This window comes from Pantherophis guttatus, chromosome 2 (assembly GCF_059756535.1).
Source record: "Pantherophis guttatus breed Tessera chromosome 2, ASM5975653v1, whole genome shotgun sequence".
NCBI lineage: Eukaryota > Metazoa > Chordata > Lepidosauria > Squamata > Colubridae > Pantherophis > Pantherophis guttatus.
This window is the reverse complement of record NC_142064.1, coordinates 77,180,776-77,197,809: the sequence shown is the minus strand read 5'-3', so window position 1 is coordinate 77,197,809 and position 17,034 is coordinate 77,180,776. Positions and strand designations below refer to the sequence as shown.

The following is a 17,034-nucleotide window of genomic DNA, read 5'->3' as shown; positions in this document are numbered from 1 at the left end:
CTACAATCGTTATAACAGACAAAACTTATTGGAAGAATATACCATTTATTTAGCTTTAAGTTAACAGATATGTTAAAGACACAAATACCTGAAGTTCTTGAGTTTGAGATCTTAGCTGGTGTTGGGTAGCCTCAAGTTCTTTTGCCATCTTCTCAGAAAGAACTGTCAGTTTCTCTAGCTAGCAAAAAAAAATGTAGCCAACAATACATCAGATTCAAGAGAAATGAAATTTCAGCTTAACTGCCTACAGACTAAAGCTGAAATTTCATGCCGACTGATTTTTCTGGGAGTAAAATGGCCGATATCACAGCAACAGGCAGCTTGACACTAAATTAAAGATGTTGTTGCTTTTCTGTTGTATATTAGTAGCTCTGTCTGCTGTATATTAGTATCTATAGCTGCCTTAGATATATTTTCCAATCTGCAAGGATTGGATTCCCCCAAATAATTTATTAATTTAATGTAGCAGTTGCACACACATTTACTTGCAAGTCATTAAGTTCAATAGGAGCCTATAGATCCATGATGGCGAACCTATGGCATGCGTGTTCAAAGTGGCATGCAAAGCCATGTCACCTGGCACACGTGGCTTTGCCTGTTTGTCTTCCGGGTTTCTGTGCGCATGCGTACACGACGATCATCTGTCCTTCATGCACGTGGCAGTGCCGAAAACCAGCGAGTGCATACATGCCAGCCAGCTGATTGTTGGGTGTGCATGCATGCCAGAACCCGGAAGTTTGGCTTTTCTGGAGCGTGATCCCTTTACACGCACGGCAGTGCTGAAAACCCACATGCGCACCAGCCAGCTGACTGTCAGACACACATGCGCGCTAGAACCCGAAAGTTTGGCTTTTCTGGAGTGCAACCCTGATGAGCGCGCATGCGCGGCATTTCCGTGCAACCTTTTCAGCACTCGGTGCCAAAAAGGTTCGCCATCACTGCTATAGATAAATGCATTTAGCCTCATAGTCTCAGCCTGACTTGGCTTGTGGTAAAACTGCTAAGTTGCTCTAACTGAACAAATTAGTAGAAAAAGGTTATCATGATAAGTGTTTTTAAAATGGCTGTGGAAACTTACAAGCACAATAAAGGTAGACTTTTTTCCCCCTGAATATGGCTCTGGTTATCTCGTTGTTTAATTGCTCAAAAAAAAGTTTAGCTATTAATTACAGTGCAAAGAAAACAGAACACCAGAAGACAGGACTGCTATCAAGAAGGCAGAGAAAGGGCACAGAGCTACCCCATCTGCCTATCAGGAGGGTATGCTGTGGTCTCTGGCTCCATATGACAACTTCAGGGTCAGGCCCATTGAGTCCTACTGGGAAGACTTGTGGCAGGTCATCTGTTGGTCCTGGGCTGCTTGCAATTTATTTTCCTGACAGTTCATTCTTCTTGCTGACAGAATAGTCTTTCTGCTTTTTTTTTTTATCAGTCACCCCTTTGGTCTCTTCCCACTGCTGTCTCTGGCATCAATTCACAACAAAACATGTTCCTCAGCCAAAGCCTGCTGAGTTGGCTTTTCAGTTGTGTTGAAGATCAGGTGATGTTCATCCTCCCAAATAACAATTCACAGCTGAAATTAAGGGCCTCTTGCCTCCAAAGGCCACTAAGCATGTGGGTTGTTAACAAAAGAAACTAAGTAAGGGTGGTAGTATACTGAGACGTGTAACTAATTCCCTTGGGACTTATTTGGTGGCTCTCAGATAGCAGGAAAGATTTGACTGCAAAAGATTTAAAACTTAGCTCTTTTTTTCAATGTTGTAGTGCATCAAACACATTCTAAAGTAAGACTTTTGTATTTTTGTATATTTAAGTCAAAATTGTAACAGTTTGCTAAAAATCTAACCTTTTTCATGTACTTAAGTGGCATAAAACTGGTATGTTTTATAGCTCTATCAATAACCTCATTAAAGTGAACTGAACACTCTGAGAGATATGGTGCTATGGGAAGTCTTATAAAGTTCAGTTAGGTTTACTCTGGAGTAGTGAATACAACATTACAATCCAAACTGAAATAATTCAAAAATACCTGCTTATGTACACTGTGGGAGCACAAGGATCTATTTTATTAATTTTAAACATTAAAAACAAAGCTAAAACCAGGTTTAACTATTTCTCCTTTGAGGACGTTAACAAAAAATGCTCCAGAAACATCTTTCTTAAAATGCATACATTTTACATTAAAACAGCAAGAAATCAAATTCTAACACTTACCCCTCCAATGCTAAAGTCTCTACATTTATTTCCACCTGCTATCAATTTGTACTGGATGTAAACACTTTTAGTAAACTATGTGAACATAGTTTTATATATTGCACTGTATGTGAAATCTTAAATGGGTAATAAAAATCAGTCACGCACAGAGCTTAACTTAAAATAATTGTGCATTACAACATTTCAACGCAAAAAAAAATTAATCACATAAATACATACACAGAGCTAAACACGTTCTTAAGTTAAAGTGAATCATGACCACGGGGCAAGCTTAAAGGAAGAGCTGTGACAAAAAAAAATATTTCTTCTTCTCTGCAAAGCTGTCAACTCAACATTCCCAGTGTTTTGACCTCTGAAACAAGCAAGGAATCGCTAGCATTGTGGGCTGAAGGCTATATACGTGGAGCTGAGCAGTGCAACTGTTACCTCATTAGATGCCTCTTCCTGCTTGTTCTGATAATCTGTCAAGGTACACCTCAAAGTCTCAAGGACAAGAGTGAAGCTCGGAGGTTTATCTTTGTCCTTGTGAATGCCTGAAGAAAAATACAGAATCAAAACAAAGCCCTTAGAGCTGAACAGAGAGACAGGAAAACTTCTCCAAGAGCTACAGAGATATTTAAATCAGTTGGGCTCCAGTGACAATACAGAATGTTGAACAACCCCTGTGTTTTCTCCAAGGCACACTGGTGGATCTGTTCTTTAATATCAAATAAAGCTGAAGAAGAATTTTTGCGCTATGGTTACAGTTCACCACATGAAAAATATGAACTCTGGCTTGTTTTCCTACACATCTTCAGGCCTACCTCCAATCTTATTTAAAGGTATCTAATGATTGCAAGTCTGCGTGTCGTTCAAAAAAGATCATCCTCCAAACGAAACAAACATTTGCTTTCAAGCACAGAGCATTCATGCCTTCAATGATTCATGTTCTGCCATGCATTTTGGAAAGAAACTTTCTTTCTATGCCAAAGGACCGCAGGCTTCCTATTTTGCCTGGGTGCAAGTTAAAGCATTTGAAACCTCAAAATATTATTTCTTCTCATACCCTGCACAGGAAAAAAAAATGAAAAATAAAACCCAAATGATTATCTAACCTAATTTAGCTGATGGCCACATTTGTCAATAGTGACATTCCTAATTCCTCTTTTTCTCAAAAATAGTCTTTTCACTGTTCATTAATTAAGTAGTCATGGCAGACCTTAATCAAGAGTTTAAATCATGGTTCATCAGCCAGGATGTCATCTGTAACCAAATGTAAAATTAATAGTTTAAACACTTCATTAGAAGCACAATGTCGGAGAGTTCAGACTATCATAACTGACTTCTTATTGGTATCATTATCATCATCATCATCATCATCATTATTATTATTATTATTATTATTATTCTGTGTTTTGCATGTATACAAGAGCTTCTGAACTGGAGACAAATTCCTTATGTGTCTAATCACACTTGGCCAAATAAAGCTATTGTCAACCCTGAAGCTTACCTGACAGAAGCCATTTTAAGTCTTCAGTGTTGCCGCAATGGAGCTGGGGAAGGGGGAATAGAGATAGCTGGGGTTTTGTAGCCAAAATAAAAACTTTCCCCTGGGAACCAAGGACATTCTAACACCTGGCCAGAGAGAGGAGGAGCGACATTACTAGGCGACCGAACGCCACTTTGATTGGACCATGTGACTGTTGGGGAAGGGGAAAAACTTTTACTTTTAATTAGGTGAAAACCATGGGAACCTTCAGAGTCGGTTTTCACCGGAACAGTGCCAATATAATACATCCAATAAAATTATTCTTTGAGGAAACTACCTGCCTCAGAGTTTTGTTTGCTATGAGTGTATTACTTGGAACCCTGACAGCTATTCTGTTCTGTTCTGTTCTGTTCTGTTTTACTCTACTCTACTCTACTCTACTCTACTCTACTCTACTCTACTCTACTCTACTCTACTCTACTCTTCCTGAGAACTGGCACTCAAAATGAACTTATACATAGCACACACAGGTATAGGATGAATGGATGCTATTCTTTTTAAAAATAATTTTCTAAAGTTACTGGAAGCAGCATGATCTGGATGTACAGCATGATCTGCATATACTTTTAGCCACTGTGCTTTAAATACAGTTTTCAAAATGCATAAGTGCAAATGATTGTTAAATTCAACAAGGTCTTATGCTACATGATGGCTAAACAGATGTTTCCAAAATCTTCAATTCTATAACAATATTCCAAAACTGAGCACAGTTAGTTTCTATAAAGATGTGTATATATGAAATGTATCTAAAAGAATATGCAAACAACTTTCTGAAGATGATTGGAGATCACTGTGATTTCTTGATATATTAAAGATATAGCCTTTATTAAGAGAGTTGTTCCATACATATTGGTTTTGGAGGCCATTAGTTCTGCATCTCACATTTCAAAATCATTGTCATCTAAAAAAAGCAATCTAAAAAAATATTGAGAAATAAATAAATAAATATGAAGCCAGCACAATTCTTTATTCTAAAGACTAAAGACCCTTACAAGCCAAGGATATATCACTTTATTCACATTTCTTTTCTTTAAAAATAAAACTCTTTAAATTGGCTAATTTTATTTTGAAGAAAAAGCAACTCCAAGGAGCTTCAATCCAAAATGTGCTCTGTTTCTACACTGAACCTCTCCTGTTTCTCATCCATTCATTGTTGTTATTGCAACCAAAATTTCTGCTTGCCATAGCCACAATTATTTTTGATAAAAACCATGAAAGTCAGATGCTTTCACAACTTGTGGCAAAGAATATTCTAATGCATTTTTCCCCGGATGTCTCCAGTCTCTTTGCCGTGAAAGTTGAAATACAAAAAAAAAGTAAAGTGAAATAAAGCTACTGAAATGAGTGAATAATGAAAGTGTTTAACTCAAGAATGTTTTGATATTATTTATTTGATTTCTATCCTGTATTAAACATGGCCATTACTGAACCTGACCAGATCATGAAGAAAAACAGCTGGCACAGATATCTGTGCAAACAACATACAAACTATTCTTCATTACAGTCATCATTGTAGTTAAAGATCAAGAAGCACCGCAAATCTGCACTTTTAAGAAAGTCCAAAACAACTCAGAACCAGATAAATTTCAGTTTCATACTCATCATTAGACTGATTAGATGTAATTTCAGCTTATTATCTTTTATCTAACCCATTATGAAACTTAAGCAATTTTCAATAGTTCTCCAAAATTCCAGATACTTTTCGAGAGTGGCTTCATGAAGGTGTTGAGCAACACTGGGCAATAAGGTAGAACCCTGAAGGAGGCCATTAGCTATAGGCCTTGATGCAGAACAATCGTCCCCCAATGCCAGTTTCTCAACACAGCCCAATGAAAGCAACAGAATCAGGATAAAACTGTGCTTCCAAGAGCAGGATCAGCCTAAAACAAACCATGGAATGATGATCTGTCAATGACAATAGAGCAATACAGAATTCCTCTACACGAATACTTTCAAACAAATTTCTGGGCTGCAGTCTCTCATGCCCATTAGTAACATATATACTTTCCAAAAATGTATAGGCAGGGGTGTAGAGTGTGAGTTTGTGCATGGATTATAATTTGGATCTGAGTTGGTGTGGGAAAGCCTTCTGTACACATTGCCAGCAAATCAGTAGCAGAGCAACAATTGGTCTTTTGATTAACCTCTGCCTCAAGAAAAAGTAATGTTCTAAGAAACGTTAAATAAATATATCAAGCAGAAGTATTTTACGAGAAAGATATTGGATAGAGGGGATAACCTGAAGTAAGTCACTTGATATTAAAATGTAATAATATTTTATCTGGGATGAGAGGCTTCCTGGGCTCCTCAGAGGGAATAATAAACTTAATAGGTAAGATGTTAAAAGAAAAAATATACCGGATGTTAAAAAGGAACTGCATGTCCTATATATCTGTTAAGAAGCAGTCTGGTAGCACCTCATCCACCTAACCAATTTTATTAAAAGGCATAAGCTTTCATGAGCTGCAGCTCACTTCATCAGAAGCACAGAGCAGGTAAAACTGATGGCTATCAGCTCACTTCTCACACTGCATGTTTCTTTCTATTTGTTTAAATATTTTAAAATTCTCAACTCATAAGCAAAGGCAGCTTAAGTATGAATTCTATTCCAGTCCTGTGATTCCTATGTTCTGGTAAGGCAGTTTTCCTTTACTCTGTATTCTAGGGTCTCCTTAGAAAACAAATCCACAGATCTGTCTATGGGCACAGCCTTGCGTTTCCGCCTCTTCCCAGTGCTATGCTACTAATGGTTTACACGCCTAAAGCAGGGGTGGGCAACTATGGCCTCTTTATGACCTGTGGACTTCATGGCTGGCTCAGGAATTCTGCGAATTGAAGTGCACAGGTCATACAGTTGACCATAGTTGCTCACTCCTGTCCTAAAGCAAAACTAAAGCAAACCACAATAGTTGCCATATTAGCTGTGTTTGATATTACCCTTAGAAAACTGTGTGTCCAAATGCTCAGCCCCACAAACTGTAATGTATGGTTTACTTTACACCAGAGGTGGGGGAAAATGGCCACTTTATGACTTGTGAACTTCAACTCTGGCACAGGAATTCTGGGAGTTGAAGTCCACAAGTCCTAAAGGGGCTGTCGTTCCCCACCCCTGCTTTACACAAAAACTGGGTCACCGTTCTTTATTATATTGGCCATAACCATTCATTTGATCTCTTTTTTTTCAATGTGCTGGAAAAAAAAGACATGACCCTGGTCAAAAGACTTAAGGAAACAACCAAATGTCAGCCTATTCTTTTGTTCAGCCTCAAGACATGACCTACCTATGAGTCTGTTTAATGTAGTGGCACATTACAAAATGTTAAGTCTATAGAAAGGAGACAAGAAAGCAGTCATCCCCAAAAATAAGATAATAGCATATTTCCCACCACCACCTTTTCCCCCCAAGACAACAAAGACAATTCTAACATTAAAACTAAAAATAATACCTATATACAAAAGCATATGTTATATGCGAATGATTCTTTTCAACTTGCTTTACTTTGGCTCTTTCTTTCTTGGCAGCTCAATCTCCTTTGCCAAAACCTCTGCACTAACCAAGTTGTTCCAAAATGCTCCGTTCAGAAACTTATTCAATGCTTCTGAAAAGGAGGAAGTGCGCTCCTAGCCAATTTCAACAGTCTCAGTTCCCTGGTTTCTCTAAGCTTTGTCCTGTGTGTCTCCCTATCTCCCCAGATGCAGAAGGGTTTTTGGTTCCAAACCTTTGGCTGGGTTGGATGAGGGCCATGAAAAATTCATGGTAATTACATCAATACTCATTTGCAGTGAAAGCTGAAATGCAAGAGGGAACGACGAGTAAATCCCCGCTGTGTGAAAGAAGAAAACAAATCTCAACTATGTAGTGGGAAAGTCCCTGCTTCCAAATGGTGATTAATACGAACTGGGGCTGTATCACCGTGGAATTGAAGGCCAGAAGTCTTCCAGTGCCACTTCTGTCATTGTAAAAAGATGTATTATCAGGATCCTTTCTGTCTAGAATTACTTCCCCTCTGACTTAATGTGGGTGGCCCACTGGCAGCCTAGTCTTGAAAAATAATACAAGTGATAGGACAGATTTATGCAGAAAGAGTGGAAGAATTCGGTAAAGTATGGTTGTTTTTTCACTTTTTTGGAGAAAAGAGAAAGGGTTGAGCTTGTTTAAGACTATTTGATACCATTTTAGGAGATCACTTTAATGCATATCGTCTGCTTCCGCAAAATGCAAGTGTTTGCCCAAAGTAGACTAGAGTTATACTCTCCTTTGTGAGTTTGGTTACCCTTCTGGCTACCAGAAGCAGACCAACTGGAAAGGAAGGCAAATGTGTGTAAAGATGGAATTACAGTGGCTAAACAACAAATCTCAAAAGAATGAGGGAAAAAGACCTTTCATCTCTGAAATTTCTTTCAGCACTTTCCTCCATTTGATGATGCAGGGCAGACAATGGGGATGGGGGGGAGCCACTTCTGTACTTGGGTTGGGGTGGAATTTGCCTTGGCATCACAACTCTGTTAGGAATCATGTGATAAACTGTCCTACATGACTTTTTCTGAACACACAACCTTTAAGTAGCTGAAGGTTGCCTGTGAATTTGGCTCAGTTCAATCAAAAACATCTGTTCCCCTGGTAAGTCCGCTGTCAGGACTTTTTTCACATCTGGCTTTCGCCGCAACCTTTCCCAGCCAATCGCAAACAATCCAACACTTGTAAATCAAGTTTGGGCTGACAACAGCAGGTCTGCATTCAGTCACCCCATCTCAGCCAGTGAGGCCACTCAACTGCTGTGAGAGCTGCTCTTAGCATGTCATCAAATCAAAGCATGTTGAGAAGAGGGGAATGTAAGCGGCATCTGCAGAATTCCTCTATTTAGTGATGTTGGAACATTGACAAATGCATCTGTCATTTCATAGCTTCAACTAACCTGCTGTCCACTGGCTTGACATAGTAAAGCTGTCCAGAAGTGACTCCAGCTCTCTCACATTGTTTTCACATGTCTCTGCTAGGAAGGCCTGGCGTTTCCTGGTCTTCATTTGGCACGAGTGAGAAGAAAGCAAAAAAAAAAAAAAAGATATTAAAGGCATAGAAGAGTCATTCATAACCACCAAAACCGTTGCAGGATACACCATGGACTAATATTTAAGTGAAACAAAAACAAATTGGAGGAATTTCCCGTTACCAAAGTAACAAAATTAAAGAAAAAAGTGGAAAATATTTCAAGGAAGTAGTGCCATGATGATTGCTTTTCCAGGTTAATTTCCAGGTAAATGGTAGATTTTGCATAATTTTAATGTTCTGCTGTTGAGCAAAGCCCAATTAAACCATCAGGAACTAATTAAAACGTTACCCAGGAACCATTCATATTTTTCTCTATTGCAAAATACATCCTGGCTGGGAAATATGGCAATCCCAAAATCTGGCATGGCACCAAGATGCCCGTGAAGAAGTCCGATAAATGGGTTCTCTGCTGAGATGTCTGGTTGATGTATTTAGTTTTCGTCTTCCAAAGTAGCTTCTTTTGTGTAATCTCATCTATAGGAAGCTACAACTGGTGAAAACTACATTCTGCATTTATAACTAGGAAAGTACCTTCCTGATGTTTATTTATTTTTATTTTTTTATTTTATGTGATTTGTATGCCGCCCTATCTCCGTAGACTCAGGGTGGCTCACAACAATAAAAACAAACCCAATGAAACATAAAATACATACAAAATACATAAATGTATAAATATAAATTTAAAACATATATTAAAACCCATTAAAATAATCAAACCCCCTCAGTCCAGGTTGGGCGATGTAAACAGCCATGTTTTTAATTCGCGGCGGAAGGTGCGAAGGTCAGGAGCTAACCGAAGCCCTAGGGGGAGTTGATTCCAAAGAGTGGGCGCACCCACAGAGAAAGCTCTGCCCCTGGGGGTCGCCAGCCGGCATTGTCTAGCCGACGGCACCCGGAGCAGGCCCTCCCTGTGAGAACGCACCGGGCGATGGGAAGCTGTTGCTGGCTGCAGATGGTCCGACAAATATCCTGGGCCTAAGCCATATAGGGCTTTATAGGTCATCACCAGCACCCGGAGGGCAACCAGTAACCATGCAAGTCATGCAGGAGAGGTGTAACATGGGAGTATCGGGACCCTTCCATCACAACCCGCGCGGCCACATTCTGCACCAGCTGAAGCCTCCGAATGGTCAAGGGCAACCCCAGGTAGAGAGCATTACAGTAGTCAAGACAGGAGGTGACTAGCGCATGAGTAACTGTGCGTAGAGCATCTCAGTCCAAGTAGGGACGCAACTGACGCACCAGACGAATCTGGGCATATGCCCCCCCTTGGTCACGGCTGTTATGTGATCATCTAAACTCAACCGTGGATCCAGGAAGACACCCAAGTTGCGTGCTCTGTCTATGGGGAGTAAAACTTCGCCCCCTATAGCCAGCGGTGGAACCTCTCCATCGGATCGAGATGCCGGTACCCACAGCCACTCAGTCTTGGCAGGGTTGAGCAGAAGCCTGTTCCTCCCCGTCCAGACCCGTACCGCTTCCAGGCACCGGGACATCACATTGAGGGAATCACTGGGCTGGTTTGGGGTGGATATAAAAAGCTGGGTATCATCAGCGTACTGATACCTCACCCTGAAGTCATGGATGATCTCCCCCAGCGGTTTCATATAAATGTTGAACAGGAGGGGCGAGAGAACCGACCCCTGCGGCACCCTACAAGTGAGGGGCCTCATGGTCAATCTTTGCCCTCCTGCCAACACCGCTTGCATCCGACCTGAGAGGTAAGAGGAGAACCACCGTAAAATGTTGCCTCCCACTCCCAACCCCTCGAGGCACCGCAGCAAGATACCATGGTCAATGGTATCAAAAGCCGCCGAAAGATCTAATAGGACCAGAACAGAGGAATAACCTCTGTCCAGAGCCCTCCAGAGATGTAGTGTCTAAATCAGTATATCTTAACCTTGGGAACTTTTAAGATGCATGCACTTCAATTCCCAGCATGGCTGGCTGGAGAATTCTGGGAGCTGAAGTCCACACATCTTAAGGTTCTTAAGATTGAGAAGAACTACTCTAGATGTGGAATAGGACAACTCACCACAGCCAAGTCATAGTGGCCATCTCGCCATAGCCATTCTGCCACGGCCAACTTGCTGCGGGACAACTTTCTGCAGGACAATCCCATGTACAATAAATGTTATCTGCCATTGTTCCTTCAACATTATTTCTATTGACAAAAATGGAAATAATGTAGAAGAAACAGTGGCGGATAACATTGCATTGAGTTATCCTACATGGAACTATCCCATGGTGAGTTAACCACAACGAGTTGTCATATGGTGAGCTGGCCGCAGCGAGATGGCCGCATGGAAATGGCCACAGCAAGTTGGCAGTGGTAAGTTGGCTGCAGGGAGATGGCTGTGGCAAGTTGGCCAGGGCGATTTGTCCTTAGACCCTCTAGATGACAGACAGCAAAGATGAAGTTTCATCCTTGACCAGGCAAAGCAAAGTCTCTCTAAAGAGAGACAGTTGGCTTTCATTCACATTCTATGAGATTAGGGATAAGTATTCAAAAAAAGACAAACAAGAAAGAAGTCAGAGGAACCAAAAGATCTTCCATACATCAAAACAGTCAGAAGATTTTTCTTCAGCCAGCAACTCTGCAATGAAGATGTGTGGAATCCAAGATCTTCTTCAAGGATATAGCAAGTGAATTGATTATATTGATTGTATTCCTAATTATTTGTTTGTGACCGTTTCTTTCCCTTGTTTTCTCTTATTTCCCCTTTTCATATCTAAAGATTGAGCTTCATTACTTTTAGCATGAAATTCCTTATTTTTTTTTTATATTTACCATACAATATGCAGTTGTATAGTTACATGAGCAGCACATGATTAGTTAAGTTCCATAATCTAGGGCTTTGGGTAGGAAGATCCAAAGTATTTTCCTTTATTTTCTTAGAAAAGGGCTGAGAAAAGAGCTAACCAGCTTTGCTTAGTTCGCCAGAGGCGGAGGCATCTAACTGAGTATTACCAGTTACTGATGATACCTCACCTCCTGACAATGGATGATCTTCCCCAGTGGCTTCATGTAGACGTTAAACAGAAGTGGAGAGACACTGAACCCAGAGGCATCCCACACGGTAGGGCTGATGGTGGGATCTCCCATTCCAGATCAATACCAGCTAGTATCAGTCCCTTAGGAAGGAAAAGAAGCAGCATAAAACTATGCTGCCTGTTCCCAATCCTCAGAGCTGATCATTGTCAACGGCACTGAAAGCCACCAAAAGATCACGTACAGTCAGGATGGACACACTACCCCTCCCTCCAGAGACCATCAAAAAGTGCAACCAATACCATTTTTGTCCTGTGTCCAGGCCTAAATCCTGACTGAAAATATTTTAGTCATGTTTTATTCAGGATCTACTGAACCTGCTGCGTGATCACCTACTCGACAACCTTCCCTTAAAAAGGGTGGTTGGGCACTCGAACAAAATTGTCCAATATGGTGGGATATATTAATGGCTTCTTATGGAGACAGTAGACCCTCCTTAAGAGGCAGAGGAAGAATTCCCCCTCTCAAGGATGAATTAACCACTGCTAAAACCGAACCATACATTTCCCACCCACCCCCGGCAGCATTAGTTAGCTAAGCGTGGCATGGATCTCAAAAGCAGATGGTTGAGCTCATAGTCATGAGAAGAACACGGCCCATTTTCTCTTAAGTTTTAAATATCTTACAGCCAGAGCAAACAGAAAATGTGTTAAGGAGCTCAGAGAGACACCTTTCTAATTCACATGGGCATAAGGAGAAAGAGATTCAAAACAATCAGATTTGCAAGATGACTCTCAATAAAACTAGTCTTAGGTTTCCTGTCGCTTCCCTGGTGCAGCTTAATACCTAGAGACTACAGCAATGTTGATTCCTGGTGGTTTCCTCTTAGTACTACCGTGTTTCCCCGAAAATAAGACCCTGTCTTATATTTTTTTGAACCCTGAAATAAGTGCTTGGCCTTATTGCCATGCACTCAAAAGCCCGTTTGGGCTTATTATCAGGGGATGTCTTATTTTGGGGGAAACAAGGTACCTAGGCCTGAAACCTAGGTTTTTTAATTCGATTGAGGTTGGCCAGCCAGTGCCACATGTGGCTGTTTCTCAAAACTTTTGGTTTTTTGCACTCATGTCAAAAGAACTGAGGCGCTTCTGGGTTGAAAGGATTAGCCAGTGACATCATCATTGCCCTGGGGATGCCCAATTAGGGGCTCCTTTCATGTCCCCAGCAGAGATGGAGTGAAGGACAAGAGTTCAATCCCGTCCCACAACAGCTTTTGAGTCTCAAACACAGGCTCACTAACTTCCTGCCCAGCGTCCCAACCACTCAAGTCACCACATTTCTACTTATGAGATAAAACTTGAACAATACTATTAAGATGGTCTTCCACATTTTGTTATAGTACAATTGTATTATACCTAGTGTTACAGTTTAATAACTTTCATTTAACTAACCATGCAGGATGATCTGTAAAGAAGGGCATATTTTATTTGCAGGTTAGTCTTACAAAAATTTGCCAGAATGGGTCATTTGTCACTGGCATTAGTAGATACTGGGTCTGAGTTTGGTTTATGATCAAAAATCCTGGTTAATTATCAAAAAATCTGATAGCATTTCATATTTCTTGTTAGGTAAAGGTAAAGGTTCCCCTCGCACATATGTGCTAATCGTTCCCGACTCTAAGGGGTGGTGCTCATCTCCATTTCAAAGCCGAAGAGCCAGCACTGTCCGAAGACGTCTCTGTGGTCATGTGGCCAGCATGACTAAACGACAAAGGTGTACAGAACGCTGTTACCTTCCCACCAAAGGTGGTCCCTGTTTTTCTGCTTGCATTTTTTACATGCTTTTGAATTGCTAGGTTGGCAGAAGCTGGGACAAGTAGCGGGAGCTCACCCCGTTACCCGGCACTAGGGATTCAAACCGCTGAACTGCCGACCTTTCAATCGACAAGCTCAGCGTCTTAGCCACTGAGCCACCATGTCCCTTATTTCTTCTTAGACCTCCCCTTTTTGTCATGTGCTTTCCTTTCCCTAGATTGCATTTTAAATATTTTTATTCTTTGACTGGAAATAATTAAAAATAATAATAAATAAAAATATTAACAGGCAGTTTGTTTCCAGTGGGGGGGGGGAGAAATAAAGTAGATCCCTTATCAACTTTTCTCCTAAACTGAACAGGAAAAATATGTAATTTTAATTTGTGTCAACTTTCTAAAACTTCTATACAGGTGAACTCCCCCTCTTTTTTTCTCTCTACTCTAGTGACCCATAATCCAACTTTGGGTAACAGCCATCTTAGCTTTTGAGTTATCAGCACTTCCCACAACAAAAAGTCAGCCTGAAGATTTAAGGATTCAGGATTTTTATGGTGAGAAACATCTTTTTCCTGTTAACTGAGCTCTGTTATGAGCCAACAGTGGATCATGACTGACTGGAATGTATGCGGATCTCTTCTGTGTTCTCCACTATTCTGCTTAAATATTTTATAAATTTGCTCTACCATTTCAATTTTAATTATATGTTCTGTATATCTACTAATATATTATTCATATACATTTCAGCGTTTGATCCCCAGTAGCATTTACATGGTCTTCCCTGTGTGATGGTTAGTACTATACATCACAAAGAATTTCCAGCGCTGATGGAATTCTCATGCCGAGATTTTTTTTCTTTCTTAAAACATCAGTATTCCAAAAAGAAATATAAAGATGCATGCAATTTTTACAGGGTCTAAATAGACTAGAATGCTGAGCTACACACAATTCTGTCAACCCTCCTTTGCTGTCCCCACAGAAAAAGCATATTGCCCATAGAACAGCATAAAAAGCAATATCACACCAATAAAGTAAATACTTTCATGCATGTATATGCATTTGAAGCAGAAGATACTCAAACTGTGCTCCAGCAGAATCTCTTCCAGCACAAAAGATTTAGGCAAGCTGTTCAAAGGCACGTTATCTTGTGATACAGATGTTTTATTTTTAATCTGCCATATATTAGTGTATTTAGATTGGTGCAACTTTTCTGAATTGACATGTTGCATTCATGTTTGCCCTCTGTAAGTCACGTTTGGCCACTTGATTTTGCCAAATTCTCTCCCCCCCCCTGTCCAGAATATATGTATACATTCAGATTTCCCAGCAATCCTGTCACATTCTAGTTCCAGACAATTGGGGATGCAATCACTTTAGCAATTAAGAAGCTGAGCTTGTCAGCTGGAAGGCTGAGTTCAAGATCTGAACACCACACGATGGGGCAAGCTCCCGTCCTTGCCCCAGCTCCTGGCCACCTAGCAGTTCAAAAGCATGCAAATGCGAGTAGATAAATAGGTACCACTTCAGTGGGAAGATAAGAGCACTCCATGTTTCACCACATGCTCTGCGCTGTGGTGTGATATCATGCTGGCCACATGACCATGGACATGTCTTCGGACAACACTGTCTTAGCTAAGAAACTGAGATGAGTACCGCCCCCCTAGAGTCAGATACTACTGGATATGGGAAACCTTTACCTTTATCCAGCCAACCACTTACATTATTTTCTCTCTCAAGCCCCCCCTAGTTCCACAAGGCTCCCCAAATCTCCTTTCCATTCAAAAGCACCTTAAAATAACATATGCATAGAAGCAGACTAAGAAAAGTTGTTCTTCATATCTGAGCTTCCCGACAATGTGAATGAGAAACTCAGAATGAGCTGCTTACGCTTGGATTTCTCAGGCAGCGTTCTGCCACTTGTCCAACATATATTGATCTTCTGGGAAAAGGTATATAAGCAAGAGATTCCTGACAGCAAGGTGCAAGAGGAACACACAGATGCTAGCGCCTGAGTTTGGTGTAATTTGCAGCTAATTGAGCTTTCTGTTTCTCTACTGTTACTTAATCAAAGAGCTGCTCTGTTGCAGCCTGTCAAGCTTGGGAACTCAATTTATATGTAAATGCCTCTCCAACTACCAAGAGGCCACCCAACCAAACAGTATACCTTGAAATGGGCCAAATACAGCTAAATGCAGCTGCAGAACCATCAGTTCCTCGAAGCCTTGGAGGTATTCACTATGTTTAGTTACATGACAAAACATTAGATTGATTTTCAACTTGCCTACCATGCCATTCCATATTCAAATCATTCCCTTTGTATTCAAAATGATTGCATGCCCAAAATGATGCCATCATGTAATAGAATCACTATTGACAGGTGTCTGGTGGTTAAGGTGCTAAACTACAATAAGGAAACCTGGTTCAAGTCCAGCCTTATTAATGGAAACTTGCTGTGTGACTTTGAGCCAGTCTTTCCTAGCCTAGCCTATTTTGAAGGGTTGGAGGAATAAGGGCCATCTATCCCACTTTTAGCTCATGGAGGAAAGGTAGAATAGAAATAATAACTGGCTTTACCACTGCAAAAATCTTAATGACAGTATGTTAGATATTTTCTGATTCCTTTGTGGTTATCTCATGGTCATCTAGACTTTGCAGCCCAGCTACAGTAGCCCTACAATCAAAACACAAAACTACAGGAAGTCCTCAGTTGAGCCCAAAATTTGTGTTGCTAAGTGAGACATTTGTTAAGCGAGTTTTGCCCCATTTTTCAACCTTTCTTGCCACAGTTGTTAAGTGAATCACTACAGTTGTTAAGTTAGTAACTCAGCTGTAGAATGAATCTGGCTTCTCCATTGACTTTGGTTGCCAGAAGGTCACAAAAGGGGATCATACAATCCCAAGACACTGCAACAGTCATAAATATGAGCCAGTTGCCAAGCATCTGAATTTTGATCACATGACCATGGAGAGTAATGCAATGGTTGTAAGTGTGAAAAACGGCCGTAAGTCAATTTTTTTCAGTGCTGTTGTAACTTCAAACAGTCACTAAATGAACTGTTGTAATTTGAGGCTTACCTGTATTAAAGTACTTAGATACTTTAATACAGGTAATCTTAGATAAAAGATTAGTACTTTGAATCATCTTATTAAAATCAAGTTTTAAAAGTGAATTTGAAATGCCCAAAACTGCAAAATGACCAACAAGAACTGAAAGAGTCAAAGTGGGATATAGATGCATTCAATCAATAAATTACATGTAATTAAAATATTTGGTCACAATTTGGTCCTGATGCAAAAACATTACAGTGTAAAGCCCTTAAATTATTATCAGTATTGGACACTTGTTTTGGAGCATTCTATTAGTACATTTTAATAAACAAGAAACAATGATTTATTAATTTAATTTAAATTGTTAACTTTAATTTAATTTAATAAACAAT

The 17,034-nt window shown here is 40.3% G+C and overlaps 1 protein-coding gene across 22 annotated transcripts in view; it reads right to left on the bottom strand.

The window, feature by feature from the left end:
• Positions 1-17,034, bottom strand: part of CCDC171 (coiled-coil domain containing 171) — a 207,712-nt gene that overhangs the window by 136,303 nt on the left and 54,375 nt on the right. For all 22 annotated transcript variants that reach the window (XM_034410481.3, XM_034410483.3, XM_087886273.1 and 19 more), the window contains 3 exons: positions 8,659-8,761; positions 2,641-2,747; positions 89-178 (listed from right to left, as the gene is read on the bottom strand). In XM_034410481.3, the coding sequence (XP_034266372.2) occupies positions 89-178; positions 2,641-2,747; positions 8,659-8,761 (300 nt within the window). The remainder of the gene's footprint in view (positions 1-88; positions 179-2,640; positions 2,748-8,658; positions 8,762-17,034) is intronic.